The sequence below is a fragment of the Pipistrellus hanaki genome (genome assembly GCF_964339955.1).
Source record: "Pipistrellus hanaki genome assembly, chromosome: 3".
Lineage (NCBI taxonomy): Eukaryota > Metazoa > Chordata > Mammalia > Chiroptera > Vespertilionidae > Pipistrellus > Pipistrellus hanaki.
This window is the reverse complement of record NC_140505.1, coordinates 130,467,425-130,485,128: the sequence shown is the minus strand read 5'-3', so window position 1 is coordinate 130,485,128 and position 17,704 is coordinate 130,467,425. Positions and strand designations below refer to the sequence as shown.

General features: G+C 40.2%; 1 protein-coding gene across 3 annotated transcripts; it reads left to right on the top strand.

Annotated features, from left to right (window-relative positions):
- The first annotated feature begins 618 nt into the window (after nucleotides 1-618).
- Nucleotides 619-17,499, top strand: SLC35E3 (solute carrier family 35 member E3). Of its 3 annotated transcripts, none has more exons than XM_084876989.1 (6): nucleotides 619-1,243; nucleotides 2,096-2,206; nucleotides 6,759-6,917; nucleotides 12,148-12,230; nucleotides 14,770-16,241; nucleotides 16,314-17,499. In XM_084876989.1, the coding sequence occupies exons 1-5, from the start codon at nucleotides 842-844 to the stop codon at nucleotides 14,954-14,956; spliced, it is 942 nt and encodes a 313-aa protein (XP_084733115.1). In that variant the 5' UTR covers nucleotides 619-841; the 3' UTR covers nucleotides 14,957-16,241; nucleotides 16,314-17,499. The 3 variants fall into 3 exon arrangements, with proteins under 3 accessions (XP_084733115.1, XP_084733114.1, XP_084733116.1); XM_084876988.1 differs by having other exon boundaries at nucleotides 16,310-17,499; XM_084876990.1 differs by lacking the exon at nucleotides 6,759-6,917 and having other exon boundaries at nucleotides 626-1,243; nucleotides 16,310-17,499.
- The last annotated feature ends 205 nt before the right edge of the window (nucleotides 17,500-17,704 follow it).

Here is a 17,704-nt window from a genome sequence, read left to right as displayed (position 1 = left end):
AAGTTGGAATTTGTAGTGTGTTGAAACAAAATCAGTAGAAGTAATTTTTGAAAAGACCCATAAATAGACAGATCACTGACAAGGCTATTCAAGGGATAGAGAAATCCCAAATGCATAATGTTTAGAATAAGTAAAGTGATATAACAACAGATTAAATAAATTTAAAATATGATAGAATATTATCTACTACTTTAACCAAGTATATTAAAACACTTAAGTAAAATGGACACTTTTCTAGAATGATAAAAGGGCAAACAAAAAGAAAACCTGCATTGTTTACGAACCATGATGAATATATGAAGTTTCATCATACTGACTAATCTGTATAGTTGGAGGACTAAAATTGCTCAGCATCTGTCTCAGACATAAAGCTGACCAACCGTGTGCACAGCCCATTCCCTCAGCTTGAGAGTAGCAGTCTCAAGCAAGTGGAGTTAACTGACACACAGAAAATACCAAACATCTTAAGAAACTCAGATGGGTCCAGATTAGGCGACTAAGAAGGAACAGAGAACGAAGAAAGCAGCTCTGCGCACCCAGAGCCCAATGCGGCTGCGCAGGGTAGCGGCTGCTCGGCTCCCAGCTGGGGGCGGAATCGCCGGCGCCCCGAGTCACGTGGCAGGGGGCGGGTCGCGCGGGACGTGCTGTCGCGTCGCCTCGGGCTCCATGGGCGGCGGCGGAGCATGTGTACTCTGCTGTGGCTCGCCGGAGACCCTCTAGGCGGCCAGAAGCTGAAGCCGGCGGCTGCGGGACCACGGCCGCGGAGGAGGAGGGCCAGGGCAGCCGGAGGCAGGCCGGGCGTCCCTCTCGGGGACCGAAGGGCCCCGGCTTCGCGGGGGTCATGGCATCGCTGGCGGAGAGAGTGAGGGGCAACGGGCGCATCGCCGCCGGGCTCCTGCTCAACCTGCTGGTGTCCATCTGCATCGTGTTCCTCAACAAATGGATCTACGTGCACCACGGCTTCCCCAACATGAGCCTGACCCTGGTGCACTTTGTGGTCACCTGGCTGGGCTTGTACCTCTGCCAGAAGCTGAACATCTTTGCCCCCAAGAGCCTGCCGCCCTCCAAGCTCCTCCTCCTGGCCCTCAGCTTCTGTGGTTTCGTGGTCTTCACCAACCTTTCTCTGCAGAACAACACCATAGGCACCTACCAGCTGGCCAAGGCCATGACCACGCCGGTGATCATAGTGATCCAGACCCTCTGCTACAAGAAAACCTTTTCCACCAAAATACAGCTCACGCTGGTGAGTAGCTTCAACGTCGCAAGGCGCTCCTCCAACATCCCACCTCCTGGACTGTCCTTTTCACCGGGAATTTTGAATGTTAAACTCTGGCCACGCTTTTTTCCATCATCTTGAAATCCACACAGGTGTGAGCATGTCAGTTTAAGGCTGATTTGGGGGAGATGGAAAAAAAGCCATCCTGACACTCCATTGGGCTCTTAGCCTAGAAGTGTGCTTCTGCATTTTAATAACTACTGTTTGTTAATATCCTTAAATGCTGGGATCGGTAAGAAAGGAAAGCTGTATTGGGTAATGCAAGTCAGTGAATCAGATATTTGCAAAATCTCAAACCAGAAACTGCCCATCTCCCCCAGGGGAACCAAACCATGTACGATAAACGTTAAAGGTTTAAGATAAAATATGTCTCAGACTATGTCAGCAGCCACATTCTGCATTGATTTCTGCATCTATACATATAAGGAAATAGACTAAAATAATTTTAACACTTAATAATTTACAATATTTAAGATCCAAATGCTGTTTTTATATGTTTATGTTTATATGTTGTTTAGACACCAATTTGGGGGTTCTTTTCCACCTGTGTCCCTGCATTTGGTTTCCATTTCTTACAAAGTCAATGCATGAACTCATTACCCAAATCTTTAAATAGAATTAAAGGTAACACAATGAGAACTATCATATTTAACTTTGAGGAAACAGGATTAACAATGTTTTCAAATAGAAAAGAAAAATGTATAGAGGTTCATTGTTTCCTAGGGATGTTTTTTTAAAAAAAAGTTAACTTTGTAAGACACCATGAAAGGAATACTCTTGAACTTAATCTGAACAACATTTACCTCTTTTTCTTTACAGATTCCTATAACTTTAGGTGTAATCCTAAATTCTTATTACGATGTGAAGTTTAATTTCCTTGGAATGGTGTTTGCTGCTCTTGGTGTTTTAGTTACATCCCTTTACCAAGTGGTTGGTAATTTTCTTTTTCTTTATGTGCCTTTTTAGCAGATTTCATAATTGAAGCTGTATCCCAAGGTTTATAAAATACAGTATAGAGACAATAGACTGTTAGGAAGAAAGCATCATTGCCTAAATTGTCTGACTCAAGGTGAAGAGAAGAAAGGAGACAGAGAAACTTGGGTGTGTGATGCTCACCAAATACCTACCCACCTGTTTGTAAGTGTATGATACCCATGCTTAACAGTTTGAGTTTGGGGTGGTGTTACACTATTTTCTGGGAAGTCTCCACAAAACAAGTAATAAGACTTTTTGCTTGAGGACTGAGTTCATTGGTTACATGTATCATTTACTCTTTAATTATAACATTATGAAAGGAGTGAGTACACTTTCAAAAATTTGAATGGAAAAGGAAAATTGCAGATTTATAAATCTTTGCCTCAAAAAATATGCTACGGTTACAACTTGTATATTGGCTTCGAATAATTTATCTATATAATGTTTTATAGCAATGGGTATTTCACTTCTTGTACTGGCACAGTGTCTTGCCTATATAGCAAGGCATTCATTAAAAATTTGTTCAGGGATCCACTTACTTCATTACCATAAAATCTGAACAAGCATATTTTTTGTTTTTCATATTGGGCGGGAAGTAACTTGGTGTAGGAGACAGTGAAACAGTATTTTCTCTATACTGAAAACCTTGGACTGAAAATTCTGGGTGTGCCTGCATGGGGAAATTAGAGTAAAAAATGCGTAACCAATTTTACTTTTCTTGCAAGCATCCACTAGTTATAAACTAAGGCATTCTTACTGAGTGTTAGGAGTTTAATGAGACAGCCTTAGCATCTTAAACTTTATAAAACTGATCACTCAGAAACATTGTTATGTAAACATTCTGGGGTTGAATACGTATTTTAGTGATAGAGAAGCAGTATATAAAAAAGACACCAGCCGAAACCGGTTTGGCTCAGTGGATAGAGCGTCGGCCTGTGGACTGAAAGGTCCCGGGTTCTGTTCCGGTCAAAGGCATGTGCCTTGGTTGCGGGCACATACCCAGTAGGGGGTGTGCAAGAGGCAGCTGATCAATGATTCTCTCTCATCAATGTTTCTAACTCTCTATCCCTCTCTCTTCCTCTCTGTAAAAAATCAATAATATATATATATATATATATATATATATATATATATATATATATATTTTTTTTTTTTTTTTTTTAAAGGCAATACTATAAAAAAAAAAAAAAAAAAGTACACCACAGGCATGAAAGGATGAGCACCCACTCAGTCTTGTCACTTGGCTCCCAGAAATTGTCTTTTCCTGCAGAGAATAACCAGAGGAAGCTCAGCTTTGTGCTTTAAGAAAATCATACCGGGTGTACTTCAGAGAGTTTAAATTTTGTTTTAGATAAAATAAATGAGCATTCTTTTCTGCTAAATGAACTTTTTTTTTTTTTTTTAGCCCAGTGTGGATTAAATATTTATTAGTTATGGCAAGAACTTTTATTTGTTGGACATTATGCTTTTTTATATGCATTATATATCATTTAAATTCAGAGCACTGACTGTTCATGCCAATACGAACATTTTTGTTCACACAAGTCCCAACATGTTATAGATTAAAATCAAAGGGTTCGATATCCCTTAGGTGGATATTTGAAATGAGCTTGACCAAGGAATGATTGTAGACTAACAAATGGGCAGAGTTCTCCATTATTAGTAGGTGGTAAAAGTACTGTTACAAAATAGATGTGTTTCCCAGAAATTCATTTTAAAGAAAATTGTAACCAGGTGTAATTTCTCAGTTATTTTCTGCTGGAGCATTAAAAGGAGTTAAAAGATGAGTGATGAGCTTTATAGAAAGACGGTTGTAGAAAGACTGTCATTCATTCCTTCAGTAGACATTTCCTCTGCTTTATGCTTCGCCTTGAGGATACAAAGATGAAAAGCAGCTACAATTCAGTATGGTAGAAACACGTGTGCACAGCTAATCACAAGTAGGATAGCTCAGGGGATGAGGAAAGTTCTGAGGTACACCAGGGAGGAAGTGGCAGTTCTACCCAGAAGGTGGTGAGTTAAGTCTTCATGGAAAAGTGAACAGTTTGCTTAGCAAATAAGTATAGCAGAGGTCTTTCTTTGCGATGATGGGGGCATTCTTGGAGGACTTGATTTGTTTGGTGAGACTGTAGTGGCCTTGAGGAAGGACGAGGCTGAGGGGTGGGTGGGAACAGAGGCAGAGTCTTAGCTGTCCTGAGAAGGAAGTGTGCTCTTCATCCTGCAGGCACTGGGAGCGGAGTGTGGAGAGGAGAGTCACTTGATCATTCCCTGTGTTTTAGAAAAATAACTCGTGGTAGTGAAGAATGAATAAGAGAGGGAAGGAAGGGTGACAGTTCATAGCTCTCCGTGGTTCAAGGCGAAGACAGGAGGGCGCTGAACAAGCATAGTGGTGGTAGAATAATAGGTCAGGAAAAACACTCCAGAAACCTTTTAAAGAAAGAATTAGTGGGACCTGATTGAATCTGAAGAGTAAGGAAAGCAAGGAGGCTGATTCTCGGAGGAGATTATATCAATTATTGGAGCAACACAAGAGGAATTGATTTAGGGAAGGAAGAAATGAGCTTGATCTTAAACAAGTCCTGACTCAAGCATGTCAAACTCGCGACAGGCGGGCCTCATGCCTCTTTTAAATAAATGTGGCTAGAAAGGTGTGTGAGGTCTTTCAGTTCACTTTAAAAAGCCCAGGCAATGGTAAAAGGAATTTTCCTCTTTAAATAAATGAGGCATGCGGCCCACCAGCCGTGAGTTTGACAAGCTTGTGGGTGAAGATGACTCATAAACCATTGAAGATGTAAGTGTAAGGATGCTCTAGGAAAGAGGTCAGAGCTATAGATGTCAGCAGATAGTAATAGAAATCAGTTAGGGAGTTCAAAGAGGAAGGCCAGACACCAACCTTAAAAACAGTAAGTGAAGGAAGAGGTGAGGAAGGAAGCAGTGCGAACCAGAGGTCAGGTTCTTCCAAGAGAACTTTTCAGGTTCTGCAGAGAGCTCCAGCAGGAGGAGACTGGAAGGGAGCCCTTTGGATGTAGCTGTTGGAGTGATGGTGCCCTTTGAGGGAGCAGTTTCAAGAAGAGGAAGTAGAGGCCCTGACTCACCAGGCGGTTCTGTGCCAGAGATGCCCAGCTGCCTGGCGAGGCTGCCAGCAGGACAGCGTACACTCTGCATTCGTTTTGCCCACTGCGGTGCCCCAAGGAGCCAGCAGCTGCAGAATCAATTCTTTGTCCTTCATCGTCACAGAAGACTGTTAGTTAAGGCTGGCAGGAGTATGTGTTGGATTTCCTGCTCTTTTATTTTTGTGTTGGTGAATTTCTAAAGACTTAGAGTGTATGTAATAGGATACCCAGACCAACAGGAAAAAGAATTATGTAGGAGTGGTTTTCAAAGGCCTGGCTGTTTTTGCCAAATCTTTTATATATATATAATTGATTTTTTTTACAGAGAGAAAGAGAGAGGAATAGAGAGTTAGAAACATCGATGAGAGAGAATCATCCATCAGCTGCCTCTTGCACACCCCCTACTGGGGATGTGCCCATAACCAAGGTACATGTCTTTGACCAGAATTGAATCCGGGACCCTTCAGTCCACAGGCTGACTCTCTATCCACTGAGCCAAACTGGTTTCGGCGGTTTTTGCCAAATCTTATTCAAATGGTCCTATCAAGCTTTCTTAAACAGTTATAATTGCGAAGCATTTAGAGGACTGGTGGGATTTGGCTTTGAAGCGTTGGTTCTGCTGAATGATATAGTTTAGGGTTTGTGATCCATCTCATTTCTTGACATGTATTATTGGGAGATTACCCACAGAAAAGTCATCCATAAAGAGAAAGATTCCTTTTCCCATTGACTAGGCTTTTTAACGTGAATTGAAAGACCTCACACACCTTTCTAGTCACATTACATTGGCAGCCACATGGGGTAACTGAGGTTCCTGTCTGTCTCTAATTAGTTTTCCCTGTCCCCCAGTTGTTGTTTTTTTTTTTTTTTTTAGAAAGAAATGAAGTCAGACACTGCATCTGTATTCCTACTAATGACTAAAATTTCCATTCCTACCATATTTTCCTGAGATTTCTTATGCTTGTGAGCTCATGTATGCATGGACTTCCCCATTTACTAGAATAAGAAGGGGAGAGAGGATCTTTTTCTTCTTCTCTATAATTCAGAAGAAAATAGGTGATCAAAAGAAAGAAAGCAAAGAAAAACTAAAATGAGAAAAAGAAGAAAATAATTCCCGGAGTCCACTTGTGTTAATAGACGAGAAAGTAAGGGACTTGCTTTCTCCAGGAAAAAAATACATGATCAGACACTGAATTAATAAAGTTCCTCCCATCCAAGGTGCTTTAAGAACATTTGTATATGTTATTGACCTTTAAAATCTTGTAGAATGATCAGGCATTTCCTCTTCCCCTGTGCCCCACATTCCCATCTTTGTGGCTAGAGTTGCATCTTTGCTTTATAGTGAGTAATGCTATTTTTTTTCTGCCTAACTGGTTTTATCTCCTAATTTTCAGTGGGTAGGAGCCAAACAGCATGAATTGCAAGTTAACTCGATGCAGCTGCTGTACTACCAGGCTCCCATGTCATCGGGCATGCTGCTGGTCGCTGTGCCCTTCTTTGAGCCCCTGTTTGGAGAAGGAGGACTCTTCAGCCCCTGGTCAGTCTCTGCTTTGGTGAGTTCTGATGGTTTTTCTGTGTCAAAGAAACAAGATGATAACAATCCCTCTATTATTAATGCAATTTTAATGTTCAGAGCACTATTTCAGATCCATTCTCACATTTAATATTCATTATCCTCTCAGGGAAGCAAACTAAGGATTATTTTTTTAGATGAAGAAGCTGAGGCATGAAGGTTAAGGGATTTGCTTAGGGTCAGACAGATAGTGACAAAACCAGGCCTAAAATTCAGGTCTGCTGATTCCTGATTACCGTTCTGACCACTCAAAGCCATAGCCCACAAATAATTCAGGCATCTATTTTTATTTTACTTTTTTACAGTGAAAATATAGGCTTACTGATTTTGTTTTTGTTATCTTCTTTCTTCTTAAAGAAGTCCATTAACATTTCTTATAAGGTTGGTTTAGTGATAATGAACTCCTTTAACTTTTTCTTATTTGGAAAGCTCTTTATTTCTCCTTCAATTTTAAACAATAGCCTTGGTTGGAGTAGACTTGGTTGTAGATCCTTGCTTTTCATCACTTTGAATATTTCATGCCATTCTCTTCTGGCCTGAAATGTTTCTGTTGAGAAATCAGCTGACACTCTTATGGGAGCTCCCTTATAGTTAACTTTCACTTGCTGCTTGGCTTTGTTTTGATAATATAAAATAGTACACGGTCATTGTATAGGTTTTGAACATACATAAAAATATAAAGAAAGTAAAGGTCCTCTAGAACTAAGATAATCACATTTATTATTTTTGTGATTATTTCATGTATCTATTTTTCAGATACATAAACACACACGTATGTGTGTTGGTATGTGTGGATGTATAATTTTATATGCATGGATCCTTACTATATATGCTTTTTTTTAAAAATCATAGATTCCTTTTCCCTAGTACTCCTACCCATGCACACTTCCACATCTCATTATCCTATTCCTGTTCCTTGAAGTAAGTCATGTCAACATTTAGTATTTGTTCTTTCATATTTTTCTCCTTGGTATACACACCCATATATCAACATACACAAAGCACACATGTATTTATATGAAATAAACATTTGTTTTGTTACAGAAATGGCATTATATCACATGATTTTCTGTATATAACTTTTCTCACGTAATATCTCATGAAAGTATCTTTTTTTTTAAAGCAATTCTTTTTTAAAAAAAAAATGTATATATATTTTATTAATTTCAGAGAGGAAGGGGAAGAGAGAGAGAGACAAAAACATCAATGATAATTGGGAATCATTGATTGGCTGCCTCCTGCACGCCCCCTACTGGGGATCAAGCCTGCAACCCAGGCATGTGCCCTTGACCAGAATCAGAACCGGCGACCCTTCAGTCCATAGGCCGATGCTCTAGCCACTGAGCCAAACTGGCTAGGGTGAACTGGTACCTCTTTTAATTAAGTTAGAATCCTAAGAGTAGAATTGCAGATCAAAGGGATATGTACTTTGGTGACATTTTAAGCTAGAAAGTATAATCCCCACTTAGGGAAGGAATGTCTGCTTCCCATGTAACCTTTGGAACACAGTCAGTAGGAATGATTTTTGTTAGTGGTGTTAACTTATCAAACTTACTTAACCCTTAGTCTATTTTAGGCTCTTTTCTAAGCATTTTGCAAATATTAACTTACTTACAACAATGTTATTGTGCGGATCCATGCTATTTTCTCCCTATATTGACTGATGAGGAAACGGACAGAGTTAAGTAACTGACTTGAGATCCTATGCTAGAAAGCAGAGCTAGAATTTGAATCGATGTTTTCTGGCTCCAAAGTCCATATTCTTAACCAATCCACTATGCTGCCTGTAAGCAGATTGATAGTTGTCTTAAATTCATGTGCTTAGACATAAACCCTTTTTTTTTTTTTTATTATCTAAAATTTTACATGTCTCCTTTTTGCCCCGCTTGACTCCCCCCTCCCCAGCCATTCCCACCCCGAGTAAGCCCCACCGACATTAAACCCTTTTTTCCAAAGTAGAAATGGCTGTCCCCTCTGTCAGATATTTTCTATTAATTTTACAAAAGTGATAAATAATGATCTGGTCTTCAAACCATTGCAGCTTAGACATCTTACATTAGAAAGGGAGAGGTTTTTTGCCATAGGTCCTCTGACAGATTTGAAAGAAGAGGGCATTATCCCAGCAGAAAGGCCATAAGGGCAAGTCAAAGAAACAGTGCACAGCAGGTCTAAGGCCATTTAAATTAAAGTCACCTTCCTTCTTTAATGTCCCTAGAGGGCATCATTGCCTCAAAGTAGAGCTTGTAATTGTATTTTTAATGCTAAGTCATCAAAAATAGGTATGTAATATTCTGTGAACTCAATAAAATTAACAATGATATATTTCTACTAGCAGTTTTTAAAACCTTCAAGGAGTTGCCCTAACCAGTTTGGCTCAGAGTATAGAATGTCGGCCCTTAGACTGAAAAGTCCAGGGTTCTATTCTGGTCAAGGGCATGTACCTTAGTTGCTGGCTCGATCCCCAGTAGGGGGCGTATAGGAGGCAGCTGATTGATGTTTGTCATCAATGTTTTTAACTCTCTATTCCTCTCCCTTTCTCTCTGTAAAAGTCAATAAAATATATATATTTTTTAAATATTTAAGGATCAAGTTTCCCTTAATTAAAAATTTATGACCAGTGTCATCCCAATCAATTTAATTTAAAAAAATAAGATAAAATAAAGAAAGAAAATGTAAGGGGCCTCACTTTTGTAAAACAAATGATGGCTTACTCTCTTTACCTAAATAAGACACAAATCCAACTCCACTAGGCCTCTTATGGCTGTGCTGATCTGAAACTGAAAAAACCCACATGGGACAAAAGAATCTTCAAATATGACTTACTCATCTCTTTGGAATGTAAACTTCTTACTAATTAAAATCATAACTGATATTTTATCTAAACTCTCTTATTTTAGAAATAGCAAATAACTTTATAACTTTTAAAGTAAAATTGTGAGGTAGGTTTGAACAGAATGTTGTGTATGTACACAGTGGTTCAGCTCACTTTGTTCCCCAGTCCTCAGCCAAGTTTGTCTTATTCACTGTCCTATGTCTGTACCTTTTGTTTTCCTGCATCCATGCTTTGGCCCATACTGTTCTCTCTGCTTGAAACCCTGCCCCCTCTTTTTTCTTTAATGGACACATATATTTGAAATCCAAAGACTTTTCTCATTATTCCAGATCCAAACGGCATGTCTTACCTAGAGATTCATATAGATCATATATTATCTGTTTGCCTATAAATGAGGTAGCTCATATTCTTTTATTGCCTGAGCCAGAAATCTTGCGTTGCACTCTCACTGTCATGTGGCTAAGAGGTAGCGTAGCAGAGTGGGCTAAGAGCAGGATTTCCATTACCAGATTGCCGGATTTTATTTTATTTATTTATTTATTTTTTTAATAAAAATATTTTTATTTATTTATTTATTTATTTTAAATCAATCTTTATTGTTCATATTGTTACAAAGGTTCCTCATTTCTTCCCCCCTCCACCAGGTTCCCACCCCACCCTCCGCCCCCTCCCCATCCCCCATTGTCCTCATCCATAGGTGCAGCTTATGTTCAGTCTCTTCCTCCCTCTCTTTCCCCGATAGTAAATCCCTTTTTAGATAGTAAATCAGTTACTTAGCATTTTCTCATATCAATAATACCATCACATGCCCAATGATACATTTCACACAAAAGACATTTCCAAATAGGTCAACCAGCCTCATCCAGGCCCCACCCAAGGCACTCACAGATCAACACCCCAGCCCTATACTAACTCAACACATCCAGATCTAAGCCTTCATCACTTGATTCAGCAGACCCTCAAGTTCCCACAAAAGTTTCCAGCCATGTCTGAGAGGCAGCCGTGGGGCAGGGGCAGGCGAGGAGCGAGCTGTTCGGGGCCTGGCTGCTCCGGGCCTGGCCTCTGTTGCTCTGGTTCGTTCCACAACCAGCTGCTCCGGGTCTGGTCACTGCCGCTCCCTACCTAGTTGCTCTGGACCTGGCTGCTGCTGCTCCGGGCCCGGCCGCTCCGGGCCTGGCTACTCCCAGCCTGGCAGCCGCTGCTCTGGGGCTGGCCGCTCTCAGCCTGGCAGCTGCTGCTCCGGGTCTGGCCGCACCAGACCCTGCTGCTCTGGGCCCGGCTGCCCCGGGCCTGGCCGCTCCGAGTCTGGCCGCTCCCAGCCTGGATGCTCCGGGCTTGGCTACTGCTGTTCTGGGCCTGCAGATTGCCGGATTTTAATCTCAGCCCTGCCACTTCTTGGCTCTGTGATCTCAGGCAGATCACTTCATTTCACTGTGTTCTGTTTTCTCATCGATAAAAAGGGATAATATGTTACTACCTTGTGTGGTTTGTGAGGATTAAGTGAATTAATATATGTCAAACATTTAGAACGATTCTTGGCACGTAATAATGTCTATGTAAGTATAAGCTATGATTACCATGACTTTGTGTCCTTAAGTGTTTTCTAAGCTCTTTGAGAACAAGAACATACTGTGTTCCTCACAAGGCATAGCCTTGTTTTGTAGATATCCAATGAATACATATTGATTTATTGTAAATAAGAACAAATATGATCAATTCAATAGAAGAGAGATCTGGAAGGATGTATGCTAAAGTATTAATAGTGGTTGATGGTTGGGGTTATAAGAATTATTTTATGTTTATATTTATTTTCTGATTTTTTAATAATAATAAATTTTTTAAAAGTAATTTTTCTTTAGATGGATAAGAAAATGAACCTGGATATTCACATTCAGAGGCAGGATATTATTGGAGAATTTTCCTTTGAGTTTTCTAGACAAAATTACATTTCTGAACATTATTCATTTTATTCTTTTACCTTCAATTCTTGTTGTCTTTCAAATTAATTCTTTTTTTTTTTTTTTTAAAGAATAGTTTATTGATTTTTAGAGAGAGGAAGGGAGAGGGAGATAGAGAGAAACATCAATGTGAGAGCACAACATCGATGATCAGCTGCCTCTTACACACCCCCTACTGGGGATCGAGCCCCAAATCTAAGCATGTGCCCTTGACGAGGAATCAAACCGGCAACTTCCTGGTGAAGGGACAATGCCCAACCAACTGAGCCACATCAGCCAGGGTATAAATTGATTCTTTTTAAAAATTTGGTTTATAATGGTTGATATTTGAGTTTTTAGAAATGCCTAATGAAATGTATTTTCCCTGGAAGATTATAATGATTGAAGCTGCATTAATGATTCTTTTGTTTTATTTGTAGCTTATGGTGCTTCTATCTGGAGTAATAGCTTTCATGGTGAACTTATCAATTTATTGGATCATTGGGAACACTTCACCAGTCACGTATCCTTTTCCTAATGACTTACAAATGCATAGTCTTTTATATTTTCTAATACACCATCACATTAACTTCCTTTACTGCATGGCCTGAATTGAGTAGAGTGAGTTATTTTAATCTTTAATTATCTCATTCCACACTAAAGTCTATAGAAATTTAAAGAAATGTAATCTGGGAAAATGGATTAGCCTTCTGTATCATGAACATTTTTTCATTTTCTCAAGTCATAGATGACCATTTCCCTTGTAAAAATTAGCATAGAAAAACCATTTTTTGCACAGAGGGGTTAAATGAATATTTGCGGTTGAATATGGGATGGATGCTTGGGTGGTCAGTCAATTCTCAGTTATCTATAGTAATAAAGTAGAGGTGGGGTTATACATATAACAAAATATAACCAGGCTTCTGAAATTGGCATGTGACCTCTGAATTTCATCATATGTTTTTAACCTTATGTGGATATGGGTGTGCCTGTTTTTCTCAGTATTTAAGAAATGAAGTCATACCCTGAATGTCTGAATCAAACTCTTAACATTCTGCTTGTCATTCTGTTTCTTTTCTCATTTCACTTTATTCCACTCTTAGGCAAATGCAAAGAATGGATTTTTTTTTATATCAGAGAGGTAGTTTAGTAATGTCATGTCATCATATACTGATGTCATCAAAGTAAAAAAGCATCCTACTAGCCAACTATCAATAAATAACAGCAATAATAATAATTTTAAAAAAAATAGAGAAATGTTTTTTTGTGCCAGGTACTTTTCCAGTCACCTTGGGTATGTTAGGCATTTAGTTCCCACAGCAGCTCTGTGAGGTAAATTCTGTTAACTTTATTTTGCAGAGGAGGAAGTTGAGGTGCAGAGAATGTCAATAACCCGAGGTCGAGTAACTGAGAAGTGTTGCATCTAGATTTCAAACCATGCAGCCTGGTCCCCAAACTCATGCACCATGCTGCCACGTCAAGGCATCCAGTGTGTGCCCTTATGCATTCAACAGACATTTATTGAACACCCACTGTAAACTGTTCAATGACTTAATATTTACATATTGAATATCTACTGGAGCTATAATGAAATAGACAAAAAAAAACCCAACTTGGTTCTCATGGGCTTAAACAGGCTATCAACAAAACACAAAAAGAAAATATACAGATTTGTGTTAAGTGCCAGGGAGGAAAAATAAAGCAGGGATGAGGATATGAAATGTTGTGGACAGAGTGAAATTTTAGGGAGAGAAGTCAGGAAGGCCTCTGTAAGAAGGGGACTTTTGAGTAAAGACCTGAGGGAAAGAATAACTCCAGGCAGATCAGGATGAATAGCATTCCAGGCGAGGGAACGAAAGAAGGGTAGGTGAGGAGCCCTAAGGAACAAGGGAGCTCTCGTGGTTGGAGCAGGAAGTGCAGGGGGAGATGTGGAGTAGGACTGAGAGGAGCCAGGGAGCCAGGTGGGCAGAGCTCTTACAGAGGACTGTTCCTCTGAGTGAGAAGGGAAGCCGCTGGAGTTTTGAGCAGAGAAATGACATGATTTTACTTATGTTCTAGCTAGAGGCCCAGTGCACAGATTCATGCACATTGAAAGGAAGTTAATTAGAAGAAATATTTTAGAGGCTGGGGAGGGACTGTAAGAGATTGGCCAACAGGGGAGAGACAGTGAGAGGGCGCCAGGGCATGTCCAGCCTGTCTCGCCCAATCCCGATCAGCTGGACCCCAGCAGCAAGCTAACCTACTGGTCGGAACGTCTGCTCCCTGGTGGTCAGTGCACATCAGAGCAACTGGTCGAATGGTCAGAGGACACTTAGCATATTAGGCTTTGATAGATAGATAGATAGATAGATAGATAGATAGATAGATAGAGTCACTCTGGTCCACTGTGTCAAGAATAAAGCAGGGTTTCCCAAATCAGTGCTATTGACCTTTTTGGCCAGACAGTTCTTTGTTGCAGGGGCCCATCCTAGGCATCATAAAATGTTTGGCAGCATCCCTGACCTCTGTAGATACCAGTAGCACTCCCTGTCCCCAGTCATGTATCAGACCTTGTCTAGGTGGCAGAATCCACCCCTCACTAGATCCACTGCTTCCATCCTGCAGCCAAACCACTGGACTACATGAAGCAAGGCAGGAAAGGAAATTGCCAAGGCCATTGTAATATTCTAATTTGGAAATAGCAGTGGTTTGGTTCCAAGATGGTAGCAGTGGGTACAGTGAGAAGGTATTGGATTCTGGGTATTTCTTAAAACATTTTTTTTTTTTTCCTTAGAGAGAGAGGAAAGGAGAGGGAGAGAGAGAAATATTGATGTGAGAGCAGAATACCAATTGACTGCCTCCTGCACAACCCCTACCAGGCATTGAGCCCTTAACCAGGGCATGTGTCCTCACTGGGAATTGAACCATTGACCTTTCAGTGCGCAGGAAGACGCCCAACCAACTGAGAAAGGAAGCTGTTGCTCCGCACACGTGTGTGTGTGTGTGTGTGTGTGTGTGTGTGTGTGTGAGTGAATATAGCTCCTAGCTTGTTACTCCTTTTTATCCTTATCCCAAAACCTCAGCTACAACATGTTTGGACACTTCAAGTTCTGCATCACTTTATTTGGAGGCTATGTTTTATTTAAGGACCCGCTGTCAGTTAATCAGTGTCTTGGCATGTTGTGTACATTATTTGGCATCCTCGCCTATACCCACTTTAAGCTCAGTGAACAGGAAGGAAGTAAGAGTAAATTGGTACAACGTCCTTAATTGGGTTTTTGTGGAGAAAAGAAAACCATCCCAAGATTAAAAAATGTCAAACCTGCAAGTTGCTTTCAAAGAAGAAAAAGAATTACACTGCAGAATTCATTGAATGATGGTTTACAAGAAGTAACACAAAGGGAATTTTATATGGCTTTTTCAGTTAGAGTACTTTTATTTTTAAGAACTCAACTCATGACTCTTTTGAAAGGTCACACTTGTATGAAGTATGTAGGATGGTTTGGTTATACCAAATGAAGTACATGAAATGAATTAAAGTTTTGTAATAGTGACAGAGGACTTCATGTCACTAAACTACAGGTGTGTCCTGGTATTGAAGTGTTCATACTCTTCCGAAGAAGACACATAGGACTTCTCTCCTTGCTTGTGGATGGTCTCCAGTGTGAGCTCTCTTATCATTTTGGCCAGCATTCAAGTCAGAATTTAAATCTATCATTTCTGTTTTAGTTGGTTTAGTGTAACTTCCTGCTTAATTCATTTGTAGAAATGAAATATAATTTATATAAAACAAAGTGTAGGACAGAAAACCATAAAACAAAATTGAATTCCAGTGTACTGTTTTTCCAGTGGAAAATTGATGTAAAAAGTTATACATTATCCAAAAAACCCTGCAGTCTCTTGTTTTTGAGCTCTCAGTGAACTCTACCAATATATGTGAAGTTAAAGAACAAAATAGTTCCATGTTCAAATGGCCCCAAAAAAAGACTATAGTTGGAACTGGACAGGTTTCTTATTATCTTGGTAACTGTTCTCCTGGTCTCTTTGAGCCTTTCATGTTGGCAATTTCTTTTTTCTTCTTTTTAAATCCTCACCTAAGGATATGGTTTTCATTGATTTTAGAGAGGAAGGAGAGAGGGGGGGGGGGGGGGACATTGATGTACAAGATAAACATCAATTGGTTGCCTCCCATATGCACCCCAGGGACCAAACCTACAACCCAGGTATGTACCCTAACCAGGAATCAAACCCACAGCCTTCCTCTGTACAGAATGATGCTCCAGCCAGCTGAGCGACCCGGCCAGGGCTCATGTTAGTAATTTCTTAATACCACCCCTCTGCTATTACTCCCTACTGCCCCGATCACCCCGCCCCCATTGGAGGCATTAGCGGGCCTTTCTTTGGCATTGAGGATTTGAGTGAATTGTTAGGAAATATTTGAAAGAGAAGTAGAAAAAGGATCAATGTTTAGATCTATGAGTTTTTAAAGGAATCAATTTTTAACTTTAATTTTTTTTCCTTAAATGTTATTGACTTTTAAAGAGAGGAATGGGGGGTGGGGAGAGAGAGAGAGAGAGAGAGAGAGAGAGAGAGAGAGAGAGAGAGAGAGAGAGAGAGAGAGAGAGAGGGAGAGGGAGAGAGAGAGAAACATTGTGACAGAGAAACATTGATCAGTTGCTTTCCATACACACCCTGTCCAGGGGTCGAACCCAGAACCTTGATATGTGCCCTGACCAGGAATCGAACTGCCACTTTTTTGGTGCACAGGACAATGCTTAACTAACTGAGCCATACCAGCCAGAACAGGAATAATTGTTTTTTCTTAGACTATACGGGAAATACAAAAGTCCCACCCTAGGAGATACATAGTGCCATGTATTTACTTGCAAAATTTATTTCTGCCTCCCAACTTCTTGACATTAGTACATTAAAAGCAATTGTTGTTAACATCTCACAATAAGTTGACTGAGACAGCTAAACCCTCTTGTAATAAATAATTCTTTTTCTAAATACTATTTTTAAACTTTAAATAAGAAAGCAACTCTTAAGAGGACAAAGAGCCATGTGGGTTTTTTAGGATTTTTTTCCTGACTTGTTTGAAATGAAAGCCTCGAGGAAAATCTATTTTTGACAGAATTTCAGTGTATCGGTCAATCTGTTGTATGATTGGTATGTGTGATTTTTCCGCTTGTGTTTTAAATGATCTTTGGTTCTCAGTTTCTAAAAACATATCTTACTGTGCTAAGAAGTACAGAACAATTTGTCTTAGCAGATGAGCGTCAAGCATTGTTTGTCTACTGCGGTTCTCAGTGTACATAATTATTTCCCCAAAGCTGGAGGAAAATATCCCAGCACAGTGAGGATCATGTGATGTCTGTGCACTAGCAGCTGAGTTAACCTGTGCCATGTACACATTCTCCAAAATTGTAAATACACGTTGGGGCGGGAGGTATAGTAAATGCTGGGGGAGGGTTATAATGAATGACTGGTGTCAGGAGGAATGCAGTGAGAAAGTTGGAGCAAGACAGGGTGGGGTCCATATACTAGTATGTAATTGAATAAAATATGTGCTCCTGGACCTAAAGGCTGGTAAACAGGTTTGACCCTGAGGATGTCTTCCCATCGACAAGGAAGGAAATTCCGGGGGAAATGTTCCAGATGCCCAGGACCAGCCCAGAGGCACGCCGGAAGCTCGGTGCTGTGGAGTTCACCCCCCGTCCTGTTACAGATATAATTGCACTTGTTTCTTATCCTCTGTTACATGACTGAAGTTCCGTTTTTACCTGTAAAATAAAGAGAACCTGATGCTTTTACTTTCATGTTGCCTATTTTGCCTATTAGAACCAGTGGAAGAACGATAGCATCGCACACTGTGTTCGTGCAGTGGGAACGCTGACCAGTCCAGCTCCCAAATATTCAGAATGTAATGAAGCAAAAAATCCCCTTGTCCCTTTTAAAATAACTGAAAGGAGGAATCTCTCTCTAAAGTGAGCCAAGCTTTCTCTTGTTTCATTTTTT